General features: G+C 39.9%; 1 protein-coding gene and 1 long non-coding RNA gene across 10 annotated transcripts in view; one reads left to right on the top strand and one right to left on the bottom strand.

Annotated features, from left to right (window-relative positions):
- The window catches only part of LOC132403819 (uncharacterized), a 118,153-nt gene that overhangs the window by 47,296 nt on the left and 45,583 nt on the right, over positions 1–25,274 (bottom strand). For 3 of the 9 annotated variants that reach the window (XR_009515355.1, XR_009515357.1, XR_009515350.1), the window contains exons 2-4: positions 23,945–23,990; positions 23,735–23,859; positions 7,395–7,567 (exon numbers count right to left, since the gene is read on the bottom strand). The exons of 1 other annotated variant lie outside the window; for it this stretch is intronic. This is a non-coding gene — a long non-coding RNA (uncharacterized LOC132403819). Of the gene's footprint in view, positions 1–7,394; positions 7,568–17,672; positions 17,814–23,734; positions 23,860–23,944; positions 23,991–25,274 lie in introns of all 9 variants that reach the window. 5 more of the 9 variants (XR_009515353.1, XR_009515352.1, XR_009515356.1 and 2 more) reach the window with 4 other exon arrangements.
- Positions 1–25,274, top strand: part of LOC132403818 (mucin-2-like) — an 81,087-nt gene that overhangs the window by 12,501 nt on the left and 43,312 nt on the right. Inside the window, exons 4-16 of the mRNA XM_059987536.1 lie at positions 4,814–5,003; positions 5,144–5,266; positions 8,662–8,782; positions 8,873–9,011; positions 9,111–9,203; positions 9,279–9,351; positions 9,434–9,571; positions 15,597–15,752; positions 17,203–17,297; positions 18,378–18,504; positions 23,647–23,881; positions 23,967–24,025; positions 24,113–24,204. Coding sequence (XP_059843519.1) covers positions 4,814–5,003; positions 5,144–5,266; positions 8,662–8,782; positions 8,873–9,011; positions 9,111–9,203; positions 9,279–9,351; positions 9,434–9,571; positions 15,597–15,752; positions 17,203–17,297; positions 18,378–18,504; positions 23,647–23,881; positions 23,967–24,025; positions 24,113–24,204 — 1,641 coding nt within the window. The remainder of the gene's footprint in view (positions 1–4,813; positions 5,004–5,143; positions 5,267–8,661; positions 8,783–8,872; positions 9,012–9,110; positions 9,204–9,278; positions 9,352–9,433; positions 9,572–15,596; positions 15,753–17,202; positions 17,298–18,377; positions 18,505–23,646; positions 23,882–23,966; positions 24,026–24,112; positions 24,205–25,274) is intronic.

The raw sequence follows: 25,274 nt of genomic DNA, 5'->3' as shown, positions 1-25,274 counted from the left end.
TCTTCCACCAAAGTGCATGACCATACATTTCCAATATTGTATTTCATTTGCCACTTCTTTGCCCATTCCCCTAAACTATCTAAATCTCTCTGTCTCCTTAACACTACCCGCTCCTCCTCCAATATTAAAGTGAAATTAGAATAGTAAACTGAATGTTATGGAAAAATATGGGAGATGGAAGCAATCAAAACCAAGATATGTTAAAGGTATGTGCCAAGGAAAGGTTAGTCTGTGAAGAACAAATAACTAACACTTGTGTAAAGATGGAGGATGCATAAATCATAATACCTGGATATCATGTATCTCAGCCTCTTAAAAGAAAGAAGAGAGGAAATACTTACATTTTCCCATTACTTCCATTTTTCAAAGTTGTTTGGTTATGGACAAGGTGCCAGAGGGCTGGTAAATAAGCCTGACTAAATTAGAGAAAATGAAACTGGCTACAGAGCTGAGATTAGCCAAAGGCAAATTGTCCTGAAAGGCTCTGAGGGATGGCATAAATCAACATTGAAACAAGGGAAATTAATGTGGATTTGTTAAGGGAACTTTTTTGAGGTAACAAGATTGAAGATTGTTTCTATAAAGGAAAACAAAATGATTGTTACTGCAGATCTGATGCTGCAAAAGAATACAATAAAAATACAATAAATAATAAACACAAGTAAGTCTGCAGATGTTGGAAATCCAGAGCAATGCACACAAAATGCTGGAGGAACTCAGCAGGTCAGGCAGCACCATTGATGTTTCAGGTTGAGACCCTTCTTCAAGGCTGTGAAGGAAGGGGGAAGATGTCAGAATAAAAAGTGGGGGGAAAGGACGGAGGCTAACTGGAAGTTGATAAATTAAGCCAGGTGGGCAGAAGGGGTAAGCGGTAGGGAAGAGTGGGCCATATGAGAAAGGAAGGCGGAGGGAACACAGGGGGAAGTAACAGGTAGGTGAGAATAGGTGAAAAGGTCAGAATGGGGAAGTAGAGGAGGGAAGGGTGGAATTTGTTTACCAGAAGGAGAAATTGATAAGAGTGGCCTCTTCTCGTCACATCGACTGACATGTTGAAAAGGGAATAGGAATTAAAATGTTTGGCCACCGTGAAGTCCCACTTGTGGCAGATGGTGTGAAGGTGCTCGATGAAGTGGCCCCCCAGTTTACGACGGGTCTCACCAATGTAGAGGAATCTGTATCAGGAGCACTGGACACAATAGATTACCCCAGAAGAGTCTCAGGTGTGGCGTTGTCTCACCTGGAAAGAGTTCTTGGGGTCCAGAATGGAGGTGAAGGAGGAGGTGTATGGGCAGGTGTAGCACTTAGGATGATTGCAGGGAATAGGGAACAGTGCAGGGAGGGAGATTAGTGGAGAGGGAGGAATGGACAAGGGAATCACAGAGGGAGCAATCCTTGTGAAAAGGAGAGCTGGTGGAGGTAATGATATATTTAGTGCTAGGATCCCTTTGAAGATGGCAGAAGTTGTGGAGGATAGTGGGTTGGGTGCGGACTGATGGGGTGGTAGGTAAGGATCTTTATCGCTATTATGGTGGCGGGAAGATAGGCTGAATGCGGATGTACATTAAATGGAGGGGATGTGGGTGATGACAACATCAATAGTGGAGGGAGGGAAACCCAGTTCATTAAAGAAGGAGAACATATCTGATGAATAGAATGAGGTGGAGGATAAATGTGTGGCTGAGGGATTGGAGCAGGGGGCAGGGATTCAGATTTCTGGATCATTGGGCCTCTTTTGGGGCAGGTGTGACCTGTACTAAAAGGATGGGTTGCACTTGAATCTGAGGGATCCAGTATCCTGGCGGGGGATATTATGACTAAAGCAGCTAAGCTTAGAGCGTGGATCAGCACTTGGAGCTATGATGTTGTGGCCATTACAGAGACTTGGATGGTGCAGGGGCAGGAACGTCTACTTCAACTGCCAGGCTTTAGATGTTTCAGAGGGGACAGGGAGGGAGGTAAAAGAGATGGGGGTGTGGCACTGCTGATCAGGGATAGTGTCACAGCTGCAGAAAAGGAGGAAGTCTTGGAGGGTTGTCTACAGAGTCTCTGTGGGTGGAAGTTAGGAACAGGAAGGGGTCAATAACTCCACTGGGTGTTTTTTATAGACCACCTAATATTAACAGAGAGCAAATAGGGAGACAGATTCTGGAAAGGTGTAATAATAACAGGGTTGTTGTGGTGGAAGATTTTAATTTCCCAAATATTGATTAGCATCTCCCTAGAGTGAGGGGTTTAGACAGGGTGGAGTTTGTAAGGTGTGTTCATGAAGGTTTCTTGACACAATATGTAGATAAGCCTGCAAAAGGAGAGGATGTACTTGATCTGGTATTGGGAAATGAACCTGGTCAGGTCTCAGGTCTCTCAGTGGGAGAGGATGTGCTAGAGCTTTTGGAAATATTGAAGTTAATAAATCTCAGGGACCGGATGGGATGTACCCCAGGCTACTGTGGGAAGCAAAGGAGGAGATTGCTGAGCCTCTGGCGATGATCGTTGCATCATCAATGAGGACGGGGAAGGTTCTGGAGGATTGAAGGGTTGCGGATGTTGTTCCCTTATTCATGAAAGGGAGTAGAAGTAGCCCAGGAAATTATAGACCAGTGAGTCTTACCTCAGCAGTAAGTTGATGGAGAAGATCCTGAGAGGCAGGATTTATGAACATTTAGAGGCATAATATGATTAGGAGTAGTCAGCATGGCTTTGTCAAAGGCAGGTCGTACCTTACGAGCCTGATTGAATTTTATGAAGATGTGACTAAACACATTGATGAAGGTAGAGCTGTAGATGTAGTGTATATGGATTTCAGCAAGGCATTTGATAAGATACCCCATGCAAGCTTATTGAGAAAGTAAGGAGGTATGGGATCCATGGGGATATTGCTTTGTGGATCCAGAAATGGCTTGCCCACAGAAGGCAAAGGGTGATAATAGATGGGTCATATTCTGCATGGAGGTTGGTGACCAGTGGTGTGCCTTAGGGTTCTGTTCTGGGACGCCCTATTCTTTGTGATTTTTATAAATGACCTGGATGAGGAAGTGGAGGGATGGGTTTGTAAATTTGCTGATGACACAGGGGTTGGAGGTGTTATGGATAATGTGGAAGGCTGTCAGAGGTTACAACGGGACATTGATAGGATGAAAACTGAGCTGAGAAATGGCGGACGGAGTTCAACCCAGATAAGTGTGAGGTGGTTCATTTTGGTAGGTCAAATATGATGGCAGAATATAGCATTAAAGGTAAGACTCTTGACAGTGTTTAGGATCAGAGGGATATGGGATCCAAGTCCTAGTACACTCAAAGCTGTTATGCAGGTTAACTCTGTGGTTAAGAAGGCATACTGTGCATTGGCCTTCATCAATTGTGGTACTGAGTTTAAGAACTGAGAGGTAATGTTGCAGCTATATAAGACCCTGGTCAGACCCCACTTGGAGTACTGTGCTGAATTCTGGTCACCTCATTACAGGAAAGACGTGGAAATAATAGAGAGGGTGCAGAGGAGATTTACAAGGATGTTGCCTGGATTGGGAAGCATGCCTTATGAGAATGGGTTGAGTGAACTCAGTCTTTTCTCCTTGGAGTGATGCAGAATGAGAGGTGACCTGATAGAGATGTACAATGTAATGAGAGGCATTGATCATTTGGATAGTCAGAGGCTTTTTCCAAGGGCTGAAATGGCTAGCATGAGAGGGCACAGTTTTAAGGTGTCTGGAAGTAGGTACATAGGAGATGTCAGAGGTAAGTTTTTTACTCAGAGAGTGGCGAATGCGTGGAATGGGCTGCCAGCAATGGTGGTGGAGGCAGAAAGGATAGGGTCTTTTAAGAGACTCCTGGATAGGTACATGAGCTTAGAAAAATAGAGGGCTATAGGTAAGCCTAGGTAGTTCTAAGTTAAGGACATGTTCAGCGCAGCTTTGTGGGCTGAAGGGCCTATTTTGTGGTGTAGGTTTTCTATGATTCTGTGTTTCTATGTAAGCAAAATGCATATGAAAATAAAGGTAATCCTAGAAAATACAATGTGCAATGTACAAACACAAGGAATATTGAGGGGAATAGAGTACTTATTGTAGTGTGCTAGGTACTAGCAGTTTTATCACAACAGCAAAGACCTTTGATCCAATAAAAGTGGTATTACACTTTTCAAAATTATTTTTATTGATTGGAGGTTTTCACAGAACTCAGGAGTTAGCCTCTACAATTTCATGATACCTTTTAGTGAATTTATTCTGATAGTTCAGAAATAGATTTATAGAATTCCTGCTCTGCTGGGTGACAGCACGTAAATGTTATTTCAGATTTTTAAGAATACCAGATATACTCATCTGTGTCATCTGTTGATAGAGAAGCAGAAATAACACTTCAGGTTGTTGCCTCTTCACTAGCTTGATCAATCATTGTTATAGCATTATTTTAAATGACTTTTTTAGAAATTGGTATGAAAATGAAATACATTCTTCTGTGAGTGCCCAATCTGCAATTTCATTTTGATGTTCAAGGGGCAAACTTTCCATCTCCATAATGTTCTTATCATTTGCAGCTAGTTATCAAATGTTAAATTAGACAATGTTACGACGCTCAGTATTTTGCCTTGCTTTAGAAGTTTTGAAGGATGGATCTAACATTAAAAAAGTTGCTTTCAAATCCTGATCAATGAAATACCTTTCTTTAGAAAATGGAGTCCTATCTTAAATATAATTACTTAAAACTAAAGTTTTAAGGGGCTTGATTTAAAATAATCTAACAAAGTTGATTTCACAGCCAGATCAATATTTACTCGGTTTGTGATTATACATTTTATTGCCTTCCTTATTTTCTTTAGAAATGTATTGAAACTCTCTCAAACCATCTCAGTTCTTGTGAAAATTCTGAGAGTTACTCCAGCTTATGCATATTGGACAACTGTGCTTCTCCAAGAAATCCTTCCGATCACTGCCCTGTTTTACAACAGTTAGTAAGTCAGTGCAACCCTCAGGATATTCTGCCTGGTTGGAGGAAAACCTCAGGATGTGGTAAGATTTTCTCCATATTGAGAAATTAAATGTATAGTTTAGGGTTAAATTTCCCAAATATTGTCACTCTGAAATAGCACAGTGGCAGATATGCATTTGTACTAACTGAATGTCTGAAGTGCATTAATTTTCCTTTCCAGAAATTCCTAAATGCCCTGGGGATCAGATCTACAATGAAGCTGGTCAACCAATTATTCCAACTTGTACAAATCCAGATCCACAACAGATTGACACTCCTGAAATAACTTGTGAATGTCCAAAAGGTAAGAGTACTTTTGACTTGTGGCTGATTCATTATGATGGGGATTTATTGAAGCAGAATATGCTGATGGTTAGCCAGAAAGCCTATAGAGAGCTGCCAGCCAGCCACAGTACGTTCCAGAATTAAGTAACTGGACACTGCAGTGCAGAGGTTTGGAAATGCATCTGACCTGTCATTCAACTCCCAAGTTTAAATTCACTCCTGGGAATTTCTGATGTTGCTTAGCTGAGTGACTGAACAAATTTTATATCTGGCTTCCCAGGCTCTGACCAGCCATCCATTTGTATAGTGTTGGTAACCTTCATTTGAAAGGTAAATTTTGGGATTTAAAAAAAAAATTACTGTGTAGTTATTTATGCCTTTAATTAATTGCTAATGACTTATGTTTTCTTTTATGTTTTCTTTTATATTTTCTTTTAATAATATCTTATAAATATTTTCCAAATTTCCAATGTCTCTGATCACCAGAATAATTTAGAAATAGTGAAAAAACTTATATACTGCTAGAAGCCAACAGGATGGGGCAGGCCTGCCTATGGCTCCTGAACATTCTACTTAGCGGAATGGCAGTTGCGTTGGAAGTCTTATGATCATTTGGAGGCATTTTGTTGTAAAGGATTATTATGGTGGTGAAATTAGTTATAATGAGTGAAGACTTTAATAATTTTAGGCAAACCCTCCTTCAGAGACTTAATGGAGGATAAAAAGAAGGATTCTGATAAATATATGATAGTTAAAGATTTCTGTCCACTGTTGTGGGCATACACCGTGATCGTGGTGTTATGCCCATAACTGGTAAGGTTATACTACAAAACTCAATGACAATAAAAGCACATTGTTAGTCACATCTGAATCATCATTGCACACTTCATATTGAAAACTGCATGGGTTGGGTCCAGAGGTGGGGTGAGGTTGGTGGGTGGCAGAGATAGGTAGCATTGGGAGAGAGGCTCAGCAGTCAGAGGAACCACTAAGTTCTGGTGATTACAGTTGAATTCACCTGTCTAATGATCAGTGTTGTCTTGTTGGGTTTGGAGATTGGGACTCAGCCAATTAAAGAAAGATCCAGAACAATTTGGCAGTTGAGGGGTCATGCATGAGATTGATGAAGTGATGGAAAGTGCTAGTGGTGGGATTAATAGATGCACCTTAGAACAAGAACTATTTTCTTTCCCTCGCTGCAAATTGCTCCTTAATCCCCATGACTTGGCCCCTGAACCATAGTGAGACATTCATAACCAACTTCAAAGTGAGATATTCATAACCACCATTTCTCATTCCACAATGAGCATTATTTCAGCTTTAAATCTTTCCATATCCCAACTTCTTTGCACATCATGAAAATACAATAGATACAAATTTCTGCCCAGTTTTATGCTAATGAGACTGACCCCTAATTTCTTTCATTGTCAAAAAAGCCAAAAACACTAGCACAAATCCTAGAAAACCTTGTAAGTTATTACAATACTGAAACTATAAAATCATTCACACTATTTAGACCAGCAGCAATAAATAAATATCTAACATTAGAATGCACAGTAGATTTTTATACTTATATTGATATTTCTTTTTACATACATGCAAAAAGTGCAGATTCTTATGAAAATTCACCCACTATAAATTCCACAAGGTTTATATTGTATATAAGTATGATCAACTTAGAAAGACTAAACATACTTTGCAGGAGCTCCAATGTAAAATAATTAGATTGATTCCTAGAACAAGACTTTGGCCTCTAAGGTTGGGATCCAGAGGTCACAGTTTCATAATAAGGGATTGGATTTGCAGGACAAATATGTTCATTTTGATTCAAACTTTTCTGAGTTGCTGCCACTCGGCTCCCAGACCACATCCAAGTGCCCCCTCTCCCTTTCTAGCCATCACATAAAAACCATAAGGAATTTTGAGTTATGAGACACAGTGAAAGAAAAATAGGAACTGCAAATTCAAAGCAGTAATAAATAGTTGCAAAAATATTCAAATATATTTCAAAGTTCAAAGTAAATGTATTATCAAAGTGCATATATGTCATCATATACAACCCTGAGATTAATTTTCTTGCAAGCAAATATAAAGCTATTTATTTAATTACAGTAAAAACTATTTCCATAAACAATTTTAGAGCTTACATTAGTCGTCCAACTATTCACTTTATTGCTTTTCACCTTTCATTGAGATGGATGGGCTTGGTGCAGTGATATCAGCTTCTCAACATCAGGCTGAATGTCATTCAGAAAGTGTATCAGAACCCCATGTTCAGTAATTTGCAGTCTGTTTCGTTGCTTTGAAAGAAGTTGGGTGACTGTAAATGAAACCACACTCCAGTAAATATGATGTTGGAAAGGAATTAAAGAACTTCTTAAACTTTTTTTTCCATAGTGCAGGGTGGCATTCAGAGATTCCTCCCTGCAACCAAATGTCTTGATGTGATTTTTTGAACATTAGTTTCAGCTCAAAGTCATTTTGTAGCAAGATCAGTTCTTCCTCCTTCTTTCCTGTTAATTCCACATTACAAGTGTTCAGGAATGGATTTATTATCCAGTTTGGAATTTGGATCGAGAGAAAATCCTGCAATCTCTCTGACATATCTCTATGCAGCTCATATAGGTGGGCACAGTATAGTTGAAGATCATCATCTGGTATCCATTCTTTCTTTCCCAACTCAGAAAGACACAGAAATTTGAAAAGTTTGCTTCAGCCAATGTTGCACTTCCAAACACAGGAGTGCCACATTGCTTTTCAACAACTATAACATGCTTCAAGCAAAGTCTAAGCAATGGTGACTTAGCAAGAGATTAGCTGATTACACGATCATTATGAGGCACAGAGGATCAAATGCTTATAACAAATAATTAACTTCTTAAATTAAGACTGTAATCTTTTGCTACCATGCATCCCCCCACTGCCCCTTTATCTTTATCATCTCCTTAGAAACTCCCAACACCCCTGGGAATCACTGATTTCCTGAATATTTAAGTTTTAATATACTCTACCCAAGAAGACTGTGAAGGTTCATGCTGAGACAAATAAGTCAGAGTTTGATTTTTCTTATAGTGATCAAGTCAAGGGATATAGGAATGCTGCAGAAAAGTGGCTCCAAGATGAACTATCAGCCATAACATCAATGAATAGTGGAGCAGTCACATGGAATCAAAGTACCTCCTCCAGTTTCAGTTCTTGTATCTTTGCTTTCCTTTTTTGCCATTCAACAACATTCTTTCAATGAATGGAAATTTCCTTTGTCTAACAAATGTCAAAATCTGAGTTTAAATACATTATCCAATTTCAATTTTCAAAATAGACAAAAATATTATAGTAAGCTCTTCAGTTGTGAAAATCTCAAACATTGACTCATTCATGAAATGATGCATTAACTAGGTATTCTATCTGCTTCAGGCACCGTTCTTGATAATATAAGACGTAAGAATGAATGTATTAAAAAATCGGATTGTCCATGTGAATATGGTGGAGAGATTTATAACGCTGGAGGAAAAAGAAGTACTGATTGCGAAACATGGTAACAGCTTCTAATTCATCCCATTCTGAATCATTCATTCACTCTCTTATCAAATATTTCTCTGAGAGAATTGGCCTCTTTTTTCCTCAGTATTTGCAACAGTGGCATTTGGGTATGTACTCAAAGGGAGTGCCCCAGGAGATGCAGAGTGGAGGAAGGAACACATATTTCAACATTTGATGGTAAAAGCTATAATCTGAGAAAAGATTGCACATACATTGCAGTTCAGGTAAGTGACACATCTGTTGTAGAGATAACTATGATATTAATTCTTGCTTGATAGGTCTAAATCTATACATTCTAAAGCCTTCTTTTATAAATCCTGTAGGGAGATTCCTGGAGCGTGACGATTCAATTGGATTTATGCCACGAAGCAACTCGACATATATGCCTACGGCGTGTTGTATTTTCTAGGAATCAGGTATTGATTTACGATGTTGTTTAGTGTTCTATTACAATTTTTAATGGCATTTGAAAACAATATTTTGTTTTATAGATCTCATATGCATTCAATAACAATGGTGATGTTACTCTGGATGGAGAAGAAATTGCACTTCCATTGAAAAGGGGTACGAGCAAAGTTAAATTAAATTAAATTTCCTTAAAGATAAAACTACTATTGAGTTAAACCAATGTTTTTTTATTTCACAGATGGAACTACAATATTCAAACAATCATCATATTTCATTCAATTTGAAACAACACACGGGTTGAAAATGCAAATACAAATTTCTCCCATTATGCAGCTTTACATTTCACTGCCGAGTAATAATGATCAAAGTTTAAAAGGTAAGGCTAAATGATGATTTAGAAGTGATCAAGATTTTAATTAATTAACCATAATATGTAATCTAGTAGCTTCAAAGCAAGTTAATTTAACCAAAGTTAAGCAATTTGACACAGGTAATACTGTATAAAAATATTTTGAATCCATCAACTTCAATACAGGCATGAGATCATGTCACCCCAAAACATTGAGCAGTTAGTCATAAGAGTGAATGAAAATTGAACTGATGTTCACCTTTAATAAAATGAATCTTCAATACCTATTTCTTAGAGGGAAATGCAAAGATTCATTGTGATTGTCAAGATTTTGTTTAGCTGTGTGCAGGAAAGGTTGCCAGATCTTAAAGATCACATCCAAATTTCTGTCAAAAGCCTTCTATCAAAAATGTTGGTTGGGCATTGAAGGCCAATGTGATTGATGATGTGTGTGGTCACTTCCTTCACAATCCACTGTTGTGTTGGAGTTCCATGGCATAGTTAGCCCTGCTTTACTGTGAGCCACAGGAAAGTCAGTAAGATAAGGACAGCAAATAAATATAGAGCAGTACATAAAGTGAAAAGGCTGCAAAGTATAATGGAGTAAGGAATACAATTGAGTATGTTGAGCATTCAAAACTGAGGTAACTTGAGAGTAGAACAAATGCTGTCATCAAGCATTTAGTTCAGTATGGTGAGGTGTTGACAATATGAAGTCATTGCAAATGTTTCTAATATTGAATAGACTTCAAACACCTGATATAGGTTTGTGATTAATGCACCTTCATTCAGAAATGGGCTGCAGTATGATCTCCTGAAGATCGCATGCTGCAATTTCAAGTTTCTAAGCTTAAGTAACACAAACTTTTGGCCACAGTACCTGTGCCTCTGAATCCCAACTTCGAGCTTATCAAAAAAAAAAGCCAGACAAGCTTTCATGCATTCATGGTCAAAGCATCTGCTTAGAAGTAACAACCAAGTGGACTTTACATATCTTCCTGGGCAATATAATGATTTGTTTTGTTTTGTCAACATCACTCCTAACTTTGCTAAACTTATTCATTCTAAGAGGTGGTGGTTAAGTGCATCTAAACCCATGCAGATTTTGTTAAGAATGGCTATGCTCAAGCTATTCATTGTATAGACTCTTTCCATGAAGAAGTAGTATTTGCATATCTTATTAGGTTTATAGCCAGAAATGGAAGAAAGGTAGTTGGACCTTTAGAATGGTGAAAGAATGTTAAAGTTTGCATGGCAGTTAAAGAGTCATACCGCAATACAGCACTACTATTGACACTTCAGTCCAACAAATCCATGCTGACCAGGTTGCCCATCCAGCTCATCCTAATTTCCTGCAGTCAGATGGTGCCTCTAAGACCACCTTTCCATGTACCTACCCAAGTGCTTCTTAACTTATTTTATTGTACAAAGCTCAACCACTTCTGCTGGCAGCTCATTCCATATAGTGTCCACTCTCTGTGTGGAAATGTTGTCCCTCAGGTCCCTTTTAAATCTTTCCCTTTCACTCTAAATATATGCTACCTAGTTTTGGACTTCCCTACACTGGGGAAAAGACTTTTACCATCCACTTCATCTATGCTTCTCATTATTTTAAACATTTCTTTAAAGTCACCACTCATTCTTCTATGTTCCAAAGACCTGTCATGGCTTGTCTCTTTACTCATGCCTCCTAGTCACTGATAAATCTTTTCTGCACTCTTTCCATTTTAACCACATCTTTCCTATAACAGGATGACCAAACTTGTATACACGACTGCGAGTGTGGGTTTATCAATAACTTTCACAACTGCAACATAATGTCACAACTGCTGCTCTCAGTGCCTTGACTGATGAATACTAAATGTCCTTTTTCCCACCCTGTCTACCAGTGAAGCCATTTTCAGTGAGCTGTTGTACTCATAAATCCTTGTGTTCAGTTATACATCCTAACACCCTGCCATTCATTGTATAGCTCTTTCCAAGATACATCACTTCACATCTAACTGCATTGAAATCCCTTCACCAGCCCTCAGCCCATTTCACTAACTGAATCAAGATCACTCGAAATTACGATAACCTTCTTCATTACCAATAAAACCTTCTATTTTCATATCATTTGAAAACTTACTCATTAAGCCTTGTGCATTTTTCATTTAAATAATTCCTATAAATAATGAATCACAACACTGTTCCATATGGCTGACCCCTGTGGCATACCACTCGACCCTGGCCTCTATTACAAGTAGCAACTTTCAACCTTCACACTCTGCTTCCTGCTTCTGTGGCAATTTTCAATTGCCCTAAATAGGGCACTCTTGTTGGATTCCATGGGACTTAACCTTCCAGACCAGCCTACCACGTGTTACTTTGTCAAAGACTTACTAATATCCAAATAGAAAACATCAATTATTTTATCTACCATTTTTAATTAATCTCTTCAACAAACTCTAAAAGGTTCATTGAAACTTCAAATGCTGATAACTCCCCCAGAACATCCTCCAGTAACTTACTGATGTCAGGCTTACTAGGCTCCTGGTTCCTGACTTGTCCTTGATAACATTTTTAGACAAAAGAACAATATCAGCCATTTTCCAGTCTTTGTGAACTTCACCAATGGTTAACAAAGAATGAAAATATCTCTGCAAGGGCCCTTCCGGAGCTCTTACGTTTAATGTGTGCTTCCTTCTTTCTCTTGAACAGAACTTCAATATTTCTCATCAGACAAGGTTCCCTGAACTTTCTAGGTTTGCTCTTCATCCGAACAGGAACATGCTGCTCTTGGACACTTGCTGTCACACTCTTAAGGGCCTCCCATTTGCCATTAATTTATTTCCTTTCCAATAAGCTTACCCAATTGACCTCAGCTAGATTCCATCTAACTCCCTTAAAATTAGCCCTGCTTTGGTATATGACCTTATCCTATGAACCTCTTCTACCCTTTTCCATCACTATCTTAATGCTAATAGAAATATGGTCACTAGAGCCAAGGTGCTCTCCAACTGCCACTTCAGTTACTTGCTCTGATTGTTCTGGAAGAGGAAGTCTAGGAGGTCTAATTTCACACTCCCAAATAAGGCCCCCTATGTATATACTGACTCGGAAAAATTGTGCTGGATGTATTTCACTGCCCACAACATCCAGTCCCTTAACACTTTGGTTGGCCCAGTTATGCTATGAGGCATGCAACACAATGCTAGCCACAAAAGTTACCCCCTCCCAGGTGAGCAGCTACCACCTGTAACAGCAGCAGATGTGCAAAATAAACTGCAGAGAGTCAATCCCCGTAAGATGGCTGGACCAGACAACATCCCAGGCTGAGTACTCAGACAGTGTGCACACCAGCTCACTAATGTCTTCGCAGATGTATTCAAAACTCTATTCATCCAAGCTGCTGTGCCCACATGCTTCAAATCGGTCACCATCATCTCTGTACTAAAGGGTTCTGCACCTTCAGCACTAAGTGACTACCGCCCAGTGGCACTGACAGCAATCCTCATGATTTGCTTTTGAGTCAAGTCACTTTTTATTGTCATTTCAACCATAACTACTGGTACAGTACACAGTAAAAATGAGATGTTTTTCAGGACCATGGTGCTGCATGAAACCGTACAATAACTACATTGAACTACTTAAAAACAACACAGAAAAAATAACTACACTAGACTACAGACCTACCCAGGTCTGTATGTAAATTGGCTGGTAATAGCACATACCAAAAACTCAATCCCTGCCACACTGGACACTTACCAAAATGCTTACTGACAGAACCACTCTACAACAGATGCCATAACATCTGTCATGCACCTAGCCCTGACATACCAGGAACACAGTGGCACATATGAGAATGTTGTTTCTGGATTTCAGTTTAACATTCAGCACTATTGTCCCAGAGATCTTGGTGAACAAGCTCCTACTCATTGATCTAAATACACCACTATTAACTGGGTGTTGGACTTCCTAACAAACAGACTTTGGGTAGACAGGATGGACAACCACTCCTCTGCCCCATCTTCCTCAACAAAGGTGTCCCCTATAGGGCCGTGTATTAGCCAGTTGCTGTACACCCTGCACACACATGACTGTGTGGCCAAACACCTGAGTAAACACATAGTTAAGTTCGCCGATGACATGACAGTGGCAGGGCCCATCACCAACAACAATGAGACTGCCGACAGAAAGGAGGTCATACAGCTCGAGACCTGTTGTCAGGCAAATAATCTTCTCTTCAATGTCAACAAGGCAAAGGAGATGATTATCGACTTCAGGTGAATTTACACCACTCACATCCCTCTTTACATTGACGGCATAGCAGTGGAAATTGTGAGCAGTTTCAAATTCCTGGGAGTGTGCTTCTCACACAATCCCTCAGCATCTCAGAACACATCCTACACAGTCAGCTCACCAATCCCTTTACTTTCTGAAGAGGCTGAAGAGAGCCAAATATTAAGGCTGACCAATACTTCCACCCACCAACTTACCCCCCATCACCAGTACATAATTTCCAATTAGAGTCACCTTATGTACAGATATTCCTGTGCGTAGCATCACTTTATGGGCCTACAAACAATCTATTTATATAAGCTATCTTATGTTTTTATATTTATTGTGTTTTTTTATTATTGTGGTCTTTATCTCATTATGTTCTTTCTGTCCTGCACTAGATTCGGAGTAGCAATTATTTGTTCTCCTCTATATTAGTCTACTGGAAATGACATTAAGCAATCTTGAATCTTAATACCAAGGCAAATGAAATCTTCCATTAATACAATCTAATTATTCTTACAACTATGACACCTGCTCCTTGTTCCAACTGACCTTATTTGGGGGTGGGGGGGGGGGGTGGTAGGGTGTTTATAATACAGCCACTAACTGTCCCACTCCTCCTTCTTGTTTCTAAGTTCCACTCATATGGCCTCACTGTATGATCTAAAAATATTAAGTACTGATATTATGTCTTCCCTTAAATTGTTACACCTCCTCCTTACCTCCCTCATGGCATCTGTGTCCTGGAATATTGAGTTGCCAATCTTTCCCTTCCCTCAGCCATTTTTCTCTTTTGGTCAGAACATCACACTCCTCACAGCCAATCCATGGTCTGATTGTCTGCCTTACCTGTTACCCCTTGAGTATTTGCAATAAATGCTGTTTGACGGAATATTCCTTTCCCTGGCTTTTTAAGACTCGCTCTCTTTGGCTACTACTTTGTCCCATGCCTTGCTCTCACCTGAATGTCCAACCACCTGACCTTCCGTGTAGGACTAGCAAATTTTCTTACAAGGATAATGGTCCCTCTCTGGTCCAAGTACCACCCATCCCTTCTGTCCTTACCTCTTTGCAGCAGAGGTCACAATTGCTCTAGAACCTGAATCCCTGCTCTCCCATCCCGACACCAGCTCCTCAGCCACAAATGCATCTGGGATATCCTTCTATTTCTGACCTCACCAGTACATGACACTGGGATCATTACCCTCAAGGCACTGCTTCCTCTTACCTAACCTCCAATACCCATTATGTGGGATCTTACCCTCATTCTACCTATGTCATTTGTACCAACTTGTACTGTAAAATGACTCCTGGTTGTTCACCCTCCTCCTCAAGAATTTTCTACATTGGAGAGGAAAACAAGAGAAAGATACATCAGGGACAAAGGGGAAGATTTTAAATCTTATCTGAGTATCAGTTCAGCAAGTGGACAAGGAGGGAAGACTAAAAGAAAATATGAACACAAATCAAGGACTGTGAAGAATGAAGGAAGTTTGAATTAATATGGCGATTTTACAGAGGTGTTAGTAACTGCATTAAATAAGAGAAGCCATAATGGAACACTGGTTAACTCGCAAATGAAAAAAAATCTAAGATGAGGCAAAGATATACATTAAACAACTAGAGTGATAGCGTGTTGTTTTATTTTGTACTGTGTTGTTTGAGCAACAAGTTCAGTAAATCCGTTCAAAGAAACAGGCTGTGATTTTATGATGTGACTCAATTAAAGCAACTACTCAATCAGACTAAATTGTATTTACCAGAAGTTTTGCGGCTGTTTACTTTGTAGGTTTGTGTGGCAACTCCAATGGCAATGCTGACGATGACTTCACAACTCCGCAGAATATGGTGGAAAGCTCACATCTCATATTTGCTGCTTCATGGGCTATTGGCTCTAAATGCAAGCCTGATAAGGAACCACCAACATGCATCAGTTCAGAAAGTGGTAATATACTGTTTCTGTTCTGATCTCTTTCTGCAATAAGTATGCAGTGTAACACAGAATACTTTTGCCATTGATCATTTTGCTGAACCTTGTGTTAATTTTTGCATGCTAAAAATGACGGCTTGCATTGTGTCTCTGGAGGCACAACAGAAGACCCAAGATATTGTTGTTATGGTGATTAAAAACTAAGATGAGTGCAAGGGTCTGGCATAATTTTCAGTGATAAGCCAACTCTGCCAAGCTCCCACTTTCAACAGATCTCCACAGTCCATGTCCAAGGTTAAACCCATAAACCCTGAGAATGAACAAAGTCCACACTAAACTACGGCCCACTCCAGTGTGCTCCCAATCACCAGGAGGACATACCAGTCAATCAGACATAACTTCATGCTGGGAAGAAACAAATGTACAAAGGTTCAAAGGTTGATTTATTATCAAAGTATGTATCCCTGTACAACTCTGAGATTTGCCTTCTCCAGATAGCCACCAAACAAAGGAAGAATGTGAAAGTTGTTCAGAGACAAACATCAAACACACCCCTCGCACAAAAAAGAACGGTAATATAATCATCAACACCCTCCCCCACACAAAATGGAACAAGATCATTGACCCCCCAACCACATTCCCTCACACAAAATAGAATACGATAAGTGACCTCAACACCCCCTCCCCCACACAAAATGGAATAAGTTCGTCAACCCCAAAACTCCCTCCCCGGCACAAAATGGATTAAGAACATTGACCCCCCACAGACCCCTCCCCTGCACAAAAAAGAACAACATCATCGACCGCAACTCCCACTCCCCCACACAAAATGGAACAAGATCATGACCCCCAAAACCCCCTGCATAAAACAGAACAAACCCCCTCCCCTGCAGAAAATGGAATAAGGTATTCGACACCAAACCCCTCCCCTGCACAAAATGGAACAGAACATCAACCTCCAAACCCCCTCCCCTGCTCAAAATGGGATAAGGACATCAACCCCATAACCCCCTCCCTTGCACAAAAAAATGGAACAAAATGGGCACTAGACTCGGAATATAAAAACCATTAGTCCGAGGAAGTCCACAATCCATAAACCCAGTAGTCCAATCCTTAGTGCAAAACCACGGTAACATCCTCCTTCATCACAGAAACAGAGGGATCCCACACAAATGAACACAGAGAGGTCCACACGCTTGCCACAGTGAGCACAGCGAATTGATGTACAGCAGAGTGGCAGAAAGTATTGTTACTGCACAGCTCCAAAACCTCAGTTTAATTTTGAACTTGGATTTTGGCATGCTTGTGTAATTTCATTGATGAAGCATCTATTGTGGCCTGCTCATGGGGACAAGATTTTTGGCAGGGTTAATTTATTTCCATTATATTTGTGTTAAATTTAGTTTGATTCTGACATCTGAATGATAAATACAATCATTCAAATCTTACCCAAATTTTATTGCAGAATACTATGCCAAAGAACATTGTTCCCTATTGAAGCGCAATGACAATATACTTGCTCAATGTCATCACACAGTAGATTACAGTGAATACTATCAGGTAAGGAAGAAAGTTATGTAAATATGTGCAAATAAAAACCTTCATAACAAGTAAAATGAAAACTTACACAGCCATACTTAACATCTGCAATAAATGATGAAAGAGACAAAAGTTAAACATACATAAAATCGTCTGAAAATGACTTTCCTAGTCTCTTCAATTACTTTGAAAGCAGCCACTCAGGCTGTTAAGGTAGCGTGTACAGGTAAACGTAATGTATTTTTAGACTGTACGCTCTGCAACCAATGTAAACCAAAGCTGGAACAAATAGGTATCTCAGGTGGACAAGTGGACTGCATTGTCCTGAATGGCTTTGAGCTTCTTGAGAATTACTGGTACTGCATTCATCCAGGCAAGTAAACCATGTATCGTTACCTTGTTGATTGTAGAAATGTCCTGAGGTGTCAACGGATAGACTGTCAGCACAAGATATCCAGCTTCTAAAATATTCTTGTAGCCAACAGTATTTATATGTCTCGTTCAGTTGAGTTTCTGCTCATTTCTGACCTTCTGGAACTTTGATGGGTGGGTGAGATCAGGGAGGGTCAAGGAGGAACTTCTTAAATGGAAATAGCATTAAACATCAAGGGTAGATGATTAAATTCACTCTTGCCAAAAATTCTTGTTGACTGAATGTTAGTTCCAACTTAACAGCCTATCCTGGAATGTCGCCTCAGTCTTGTTGCTTGCAGACAACCTGAAAATATCTCCATTTTTAACCTTATGATGGAAAGCCATTGAAGTAGCAAATGAAGATAGTTGGGCCTAGTGCATTCCTTGAGAAACCTCTATAGTGAAATCTTGGGGTTGGGATGACTGATTGTAACAACCATAACCATCTTCCTTTATGTGAGGTCAATTTGCAAATTGGGTTGGATAGACAGCAGCTTTTCTAGCAAACTAACATGAGACAGGGTCGCAAAAATAACACGTTGACTGCTAAACTGTTGAAGGAGACCCCATTTTGCTTACAAGTGGTGTGATTATTTGGCTCACGTTGCATCCTTAGGTTCCAGTTTACATTAATTTAGTAAACGTTCAATGAAGAAAATGATAGTTATGCTTGTATTTCTTTTAAAGATGTGCAAGATTTCCACATGCAACTGCCGGAATATTAATCATTGTATCTGTGCTGCACTGGGGTCATATGTCCATGCCTGTGCTGCAAGAGGTCTCATACTGAACGATTGGACTGGAGGAATTTGTAGTAAGTCTTTAGATTTCACAGAATTTCATACCCTTCCCTTCAGAAAGACAATCAATTTACAATATTGAATAAAGTCTTGAGATTATTGATGTCCAGGAACCTAGGCTCAACAATATGTGCACTTGTTTATATTGTGAAAACATATTATTCCTTCTATCTTTCCGTTAAAATTAGGGGCTGGCTCTTACAATAGTACAGCATTGTGACCTTAAAAATCCCTGCCTGATAACTGATCCCCAGTTAAAAAGAGGTTTACAGACATTATTGGAAATTTGCTTTTTGTATCCTTGAAACCTTGTATCTTTTGTTCCTGTTAGATTATTCTATTCAGTATCTTCCAAGATAATTCCTTAAGGAAGCCATAGAGCTGAAGTAGGCTACATTATCAAAATTTTCCCTGCAGCTGAGCTCTCTGACCTCACTACCTAGTTCCTACATTAATATTAATACATTGCCTTGTTCTGTTTCCCCATTCTGCTAAAGATTGCAAGAATTTGAGTCACTGACGTTGAGGCCAGTAATGAAAATCCTGATTAAGATGGAGCACAAAAATGAGAAAATCTGCAGACGTTGGAAATCCAAACAACACACACAAAATGCTGGAGGAACTCAGCAGGTCAGGTAGCATCTGTGGAAAAGAGTACACAGTTGACATTTCAGGCTGAGACTCCTCATCAGGACATCCTGATGAATGGTCTCAGCCCGAAACTTCAACTGCTTACTCTTTTTCATAGATTCTACCTGGCCTGCTGAGCTCCTCCTGATGAAGATGTACATGACTCCATAAGGCCACAAGATATAGGAGCAGAATTAGTCCATTTGGTCCATCGAGTCTGTTCTACCATTTCATCATGGATCATTCAATTTTTCTCCCAGCCCAAATTGCCTGCCTTCTCCCCATATCCTTTCACGCCCTGACCAGTCAAGAGTCTATTAACTTCTGTTTTAAGTACATATAAAGACTTGGCTTCCAAAGCTGCCTACAGCAAAAAATTCCACATATTCACAACTCTCTGGCTAAAGAAATTCCTCCTCACCTTCATTCTAAAGGACGCACCTCTACTCTGAGGCTGTGTCCTCTGGTCTTGGACTCTCCTGCCAAAGAAAACATCCACTTCACATCCACACTATCAAGGCCTGTTACCATTCGATATGTTTCATAGAAACATAGAACATCTATAGCACAATACAGGCCTTTCAGCCCTCAAAGCTGTGCCGAAGATGTCCTTACCTTAGAAATTACCTAGGCTTACCCATAGCCCTCTATTTTTCAATAAGTGCACCCCTCAATCTTCTGAATTCTACGAATACAGAGGGGAAACTGGAGGCAATGATGCTTTCTTAACAGTATAAATTAAGAGTTTGGGAAGTAAAGCTTCAAACTGGTGGAATGTGTTACAGGACAGGGAGGGAGGCAGAAGAGATGGGGGCGTGGCACTGCTGATCAGAGATAGTGTCACAGCTGCAGAAAAGGAGGAAGTCATGAGGGATTGTCTACTGAATCTCTATGGGTGGAAGTTAGAAACAGGAAGGGGTCAATAACTCTACAGGGTGTTTTCTATTGATCACCCAATACTAACAGGGACATCAAGGAGCAGATAGGGAGACAGATTCTGGAATGGTGTAATCATAAGAGTTGTCATGGTGGGAGATTTTTATTTACCAAATGTTGATTGGCATCTCCCTAGAGCAAGGGGTTTAGATGGGGTGGAGTTTGTTAAGTGTGTTCAGGAAGATTTCCTGGCACAATATGTAGAGAAGCCTACAAGAGGAGAGGATGTACTTGCTCTGGTATTGGGAAATGAACCTGGTCAGGTGTCAGGTCTCTCTGTGGGAGAACATTTTGAAGATAGTGATCACAATTCTATCCCCTTTACCAATGACGTTATCAGGCAGGAACTTAGAAGCATAAATTGGGATGAGATGTTCTCAGGGAACTGTACGGCAGAAATGTTGCAACTATTCAGGGGATATTTGCATGGCGTTCTGCATAGGTATGTTCCAATGAGACAGGGAAAGGATGGTAGGGTACAGGAAACGTGGTGTATCAAGGATCTTGATAATCTAGTCGAGAAGTAAAAAAGCTTACGAAAAGTTCAAAAAACTAGGTAATAATAGAGATCTAGAAGATTATAAGGCTAACAGGAAAGAGCTGAAGAAGGAAATCAGGAGAGTCAGGAGGACCATAAGAAGGCCTTGGCGAGCAGGATTAAGGAAAACCCCTAGGCATTCTACAAGTATGTGAAGAACAAGAGGACAAGACATGAGGGAATAGGACCAATCATGTGTGACAGTGGAAAAGTGTGTATGGAACTGAAAGAGGAAGCAGAGATATTTAATGAATATTTTGCTACATATTCACTGCAGAAAAGAACCTTGGCAATTGTAGAGATAACTTACAGCAGATTGAAAAAGTTGAGCATATGGAGATTAAGAAAGAGGATGTGCTGGAGCTTTTGGAAAGCATCAAGCTGGATAAGTCTCCAGGACTGGATGAGATGTACCCAAGGCTACTGTGGGAGGCGAGGGAGGAGATTGCTGAGCCTCTGGCAATGATCTTTGCATCATCAATGGGAACTGGAGAGGTGCTGGAGGATTGGAGGGTTGCAGATGTGGTTCCCTTATTCAAGAAAGTGGGTAGAGACAGCTCAGGAAATTATCGACCAGTGAGTCTTATTTAAGTGGTTGGTAAGTTGATGGAAAAGATCCTGAGAGGCAATATTTATTAACATTTGGAGAGGTATAATATGATTAGGAATAGTCAACATGGCTTTGTTAAGGGCAGGTGGTGCCTTACGTGCCTGATTGAATTTTTTGAGGATGTGACTAAACTCATTGATGAAGGTAAAGCCATAGATGTAGTGTATATGGATTTCAGCAAGGCCTTTGATAAGGTACCCCATGCAAGGCTTATTGAGAAAGTAAGGAGGCATGGGATCATAGGGGATATTGCTTTATGGATCCAGAACTGGCTTGCCTACGGAAGTCAAATAATGGTTGTAGACCTCCACAGAGGTTGCTGACCAGTGGTGTGCCTCAGGGATCTGTTCTGGGACCCTTTCTCTTCATGATTTTTTATAAATGACCTGGATAAGGAAGTGGAGGGATGGGTTAGTAAATTTGCTGATGACACAAAGGTTGGGGGTGTTGTAGATAGTGTGGAGGGCTGTCAGAGATTACAGTGGAACACTGATAGGATGCAAGCTGAGAAGTGTCAGATGGAGTTCAACCCAGATATGTCTAAGGTGAATTTGGTAGGTCATATATGATGGAAGAATATAGTATTAATGGTAAGACTCTTGGCAGTGTTTAGGATCAGAGGTGACCTGATAGAGACGTATAAGATGATGGGAGGCATTCCCAGGGATGAAATGGCTAGCACAAGAGCACACTGTTTTAAGGTGCTCGGAAGTAGGTATAGAGGAGATGTCAGGTGTAAGATTTTATGCAGAGAGTGGTGAGTACGTGGAAAGGGCTGCCAGCTGTGGTGGTGGAGGCAGATCCTGGATAGGTACATGAGCTTAGAAAAACAAAGGGTTATGGGTAACCCTAGGTAATTTCTAAAGTATGTACATGTTCAGCACAGCATTGTGGGCCAAAAGGCCTGTATTGTGCTGTAGGTTTTCTATGTTTCTACTTTAGAGAGCTCAGTGAAGTCAAATGTGTCACTGTAGAGATGATGAATATGTTGAGTGCTTTGCAAAAAAAAGAGATCTGCTTTGTCCCACATAGTGCCAACGAGTAACACTAAAGATGGACTGTTGCAAATGAATGGAAAGTATTCCATCATTCTACTGACTGGTACCTAATGGATGGTGCAAGATTTGACTGGGTTAGGAGGGCAGTTGGACACTGTAGAATATCCAATCATTCTTATGCTCCTAACATCAAAGTATTAATGTGGCTGTAATAGTCGACCATGCATAATGCTGATGATAGTAGTTTTCATTATAATGCCATTGAATGTCATGAAGAGACCCCTTGTCATTTAGGAAATGACCATTACTCCTCCTTTATGAGGAATAAATCTATTTGTTATTTATCAGTCCAGATAAAAATATAATGGAGCTCTGGATTGCTTCATTATTTGAAGATTTATAATTGGAACTGAATCCTATCAAATCAGTATTAAAAATTCTCTCTTAGAAAGTCACACAGCATACTTGGAGAGAGATACCGAGTAAAACTTTAAGGTCAAAGACCCTTTACCAAACATCCCGATGAAATGAATGACTCGAATCCAGTATTGCCATGACTCAGTGGATAACTCAGCTACCCTTGGAATATTGAGTACCATCACCTGATATCTGGCATCTGCAATCAAAGTGTATGATTCACTGACATATATTCCCTCCCACCACCTTATTACTCTGACTTCTCATATTTTTTCCAGTCTTGATGAAGGGTTTTGGCCTGAAACATCGACTGTTAACACTTTTCCATAGATGCTGCTTAGCCTGCTGAGCTCCTCTAGAATTTTGTGTGTTGCATATTCAAAGTATGTCTGCCACACTAACATTTCTTTCTGAAGATAATTAGAGCGTACAATAGAACCTAGAGTATGCAACATTAGGGCAGAACAGGTCCTTCAGCCCATGACGTGTGCTGATCTCTTAACCTACTCGAAGGTCAATCGGAACCTTCCCTCTTACGTAGTTAACTGTTTTTCTATTATCAATGTTTCTAACTGAGAGTTCCTTAAATGCCCCTAATGTATCTGTTTCTACCACACACCAAGCACTCAGCATATCCTGGCAAATCTCCTCAGCGTTCTCTCTGAAGCTTCCACGTCCTTCCTATAATGAGGCGACTAGAACTGAACAGGTCTAATTGGGGATTTATAGCACTGCAACATTACATCATTGCTCTCGTACTCAATTCCCCAACTAATAAAGGCCAGCACACCACAGGGCCTCTTAACAACTCTATTAAGTCGCATGCTAACTTTGAGGGATCTATGGACATGGACATTCAGATCCTTCTGTTACACTACAATCTTAAGGATCCTGTTATTAACCCTGTTCGACCTTATCAAGTTCTACCTTCCAAAGTAAATCATTTCATACTTTTCCAGGATGATTCTGTACTTTGGGAATGGATTTCATTGGCCCTCATCTTTACTCTTGTTTTTTTTGTTTCCAGATAAAACCTGTGAGAACAATCAAGTTTTTGGCACTAACGTGACAGCCTGTAACCGTAACTGCAGATTTCTATCAAAAGATGATTTCACCTGTAATGTGAAGGATACTCCAGTTTATGGCTGTGGCTGTCCTGAGGGCAAGTACATGAATGAAAATGGATTCTGTGTAAATAGTGAAGACTGTTCATGTTTTTACAAGGGCGTATATATTCAACCTGGAGAGAGAATTAATAATTGGTAAGAAAACCTGTCAAAACTATCAAAATTTAATCATTGACTAAGTGAAACTAGATCCGTTACCTTTCTTCTTCTGTTCCATCAGTTACTGTGAAAGTGGTTCAATCACCTGCAATGAAATTACAACCACGGTTGCTCCCAAAGGTATAATTAGTATCTTTTCAAGCTTTTATGTTCTAAGGCATGCAATGAAATCTCCATGAAATAATACTCCTTTCTTGTGTTTATTAGTGTGTAAAAGGGGAAAGGAACTTCTTCGTTGTCCTACTGATGGAGGTCCAGCTCGTTGTGGAAAGAAATGCAGAAACTTGGAATCAGCATGTGTAAGTGATGTCCAACATTACAAGCTTGTTAAAATTGAAAAGAAAAACTGGCATACAAAACAAAATATTGAGCAATAACATAATAATCTATTCTAATGTAAACACAATATATTGAACATGCCATTCAAATAAGGGGTAATATATTGGATACATTACGAGAGAAATTCAGAGTCTAGGAATAATGATCAAAGCCAACATAACATTTGCTTTCTTAACCTATTGTGCTGCAGCGCCTTGCAAAAAGGATTCAGCCCACAATTCTTTTCTCACATGAGTATTACAACCAGGGATTTTGATCAACTTAACCGAGAAATTTTATTTGTAATCACATGCTCCTTTTTCACAGTACAGCCCCCAAAACAGATAAAATTGTAAAGCATGAAAAACTAAAAATTCAAAAACTGAAATGTCAGAAGTTCAAAAGTATTTATCCTCCTTTGCTCAGTACTTAGTTGAACCACATCTCGCAGGTGTTGCAGTCTGTATTCTTTCAGGGTAAGTCTCTATTTGCTTTGCACAACGTGATAGAGCAGGAGTTGCCCATTCTTCTTCACGAAATTGCTCAAGCTGTGCCAGCTTAGTTGGGGAGTGGCAGTGGATAGCAAACTTGAGGTCTTACCAGAGATGTTGGATCATGTTAAGATCAGGACTCTGACTGGGCCACTCAAGAGTCTTGCATATGCTTCTCTGACCAAAAGACATTTTTCCACATCATTATAGTATCTTCTAGGTGACACCTTACAAAGTCTTTACATACAAGGGCATGTTTTTTTTGTTTAGCAAGGGCTTCTTCCTTGCCACTCTTCCATAATACCCTTTATGTGCAACGCCTTAGAGATTGGATTGCCATGAACTTCATCTCCAGCTGCATCCACTGATTTCCATCACTCACTCACAGTGACTGTTGTCATCACAATAGCCTCTCTTACAAGTGTCATTCTTCCCTGGAAAACAAGTTTAGATTGTTAGCCTGACCTAGGCAGTTAGGCAGTGTGGCTGTGGTTTCATATTTTTTCCAAATTTTCACGATGGATTGCACTGAGCTCTGAAGTATGTTCAGTGGCTTTCAG

The sequence above is a fragment of the Hypanus sabinus genome, chromosome 13 (assembly GCF_030144855.1).
Source record: "Hypanus sabinus isolate sHypSab1 chromosome 13, sHypSab1.hap1, whole genome shotgun sequence".
Taxonomy (NCBI): Eukaryota; Metazoa; Chordata; class Chondrichthyes; order Myliobatiformes; family Dasyatidae; genus Hypanus; species Hypanus sabinus.
Note: the sequence above shows the minus strand (reverse complement) of the source record. Positions and strands in the feature narration are given on the sequence as shown.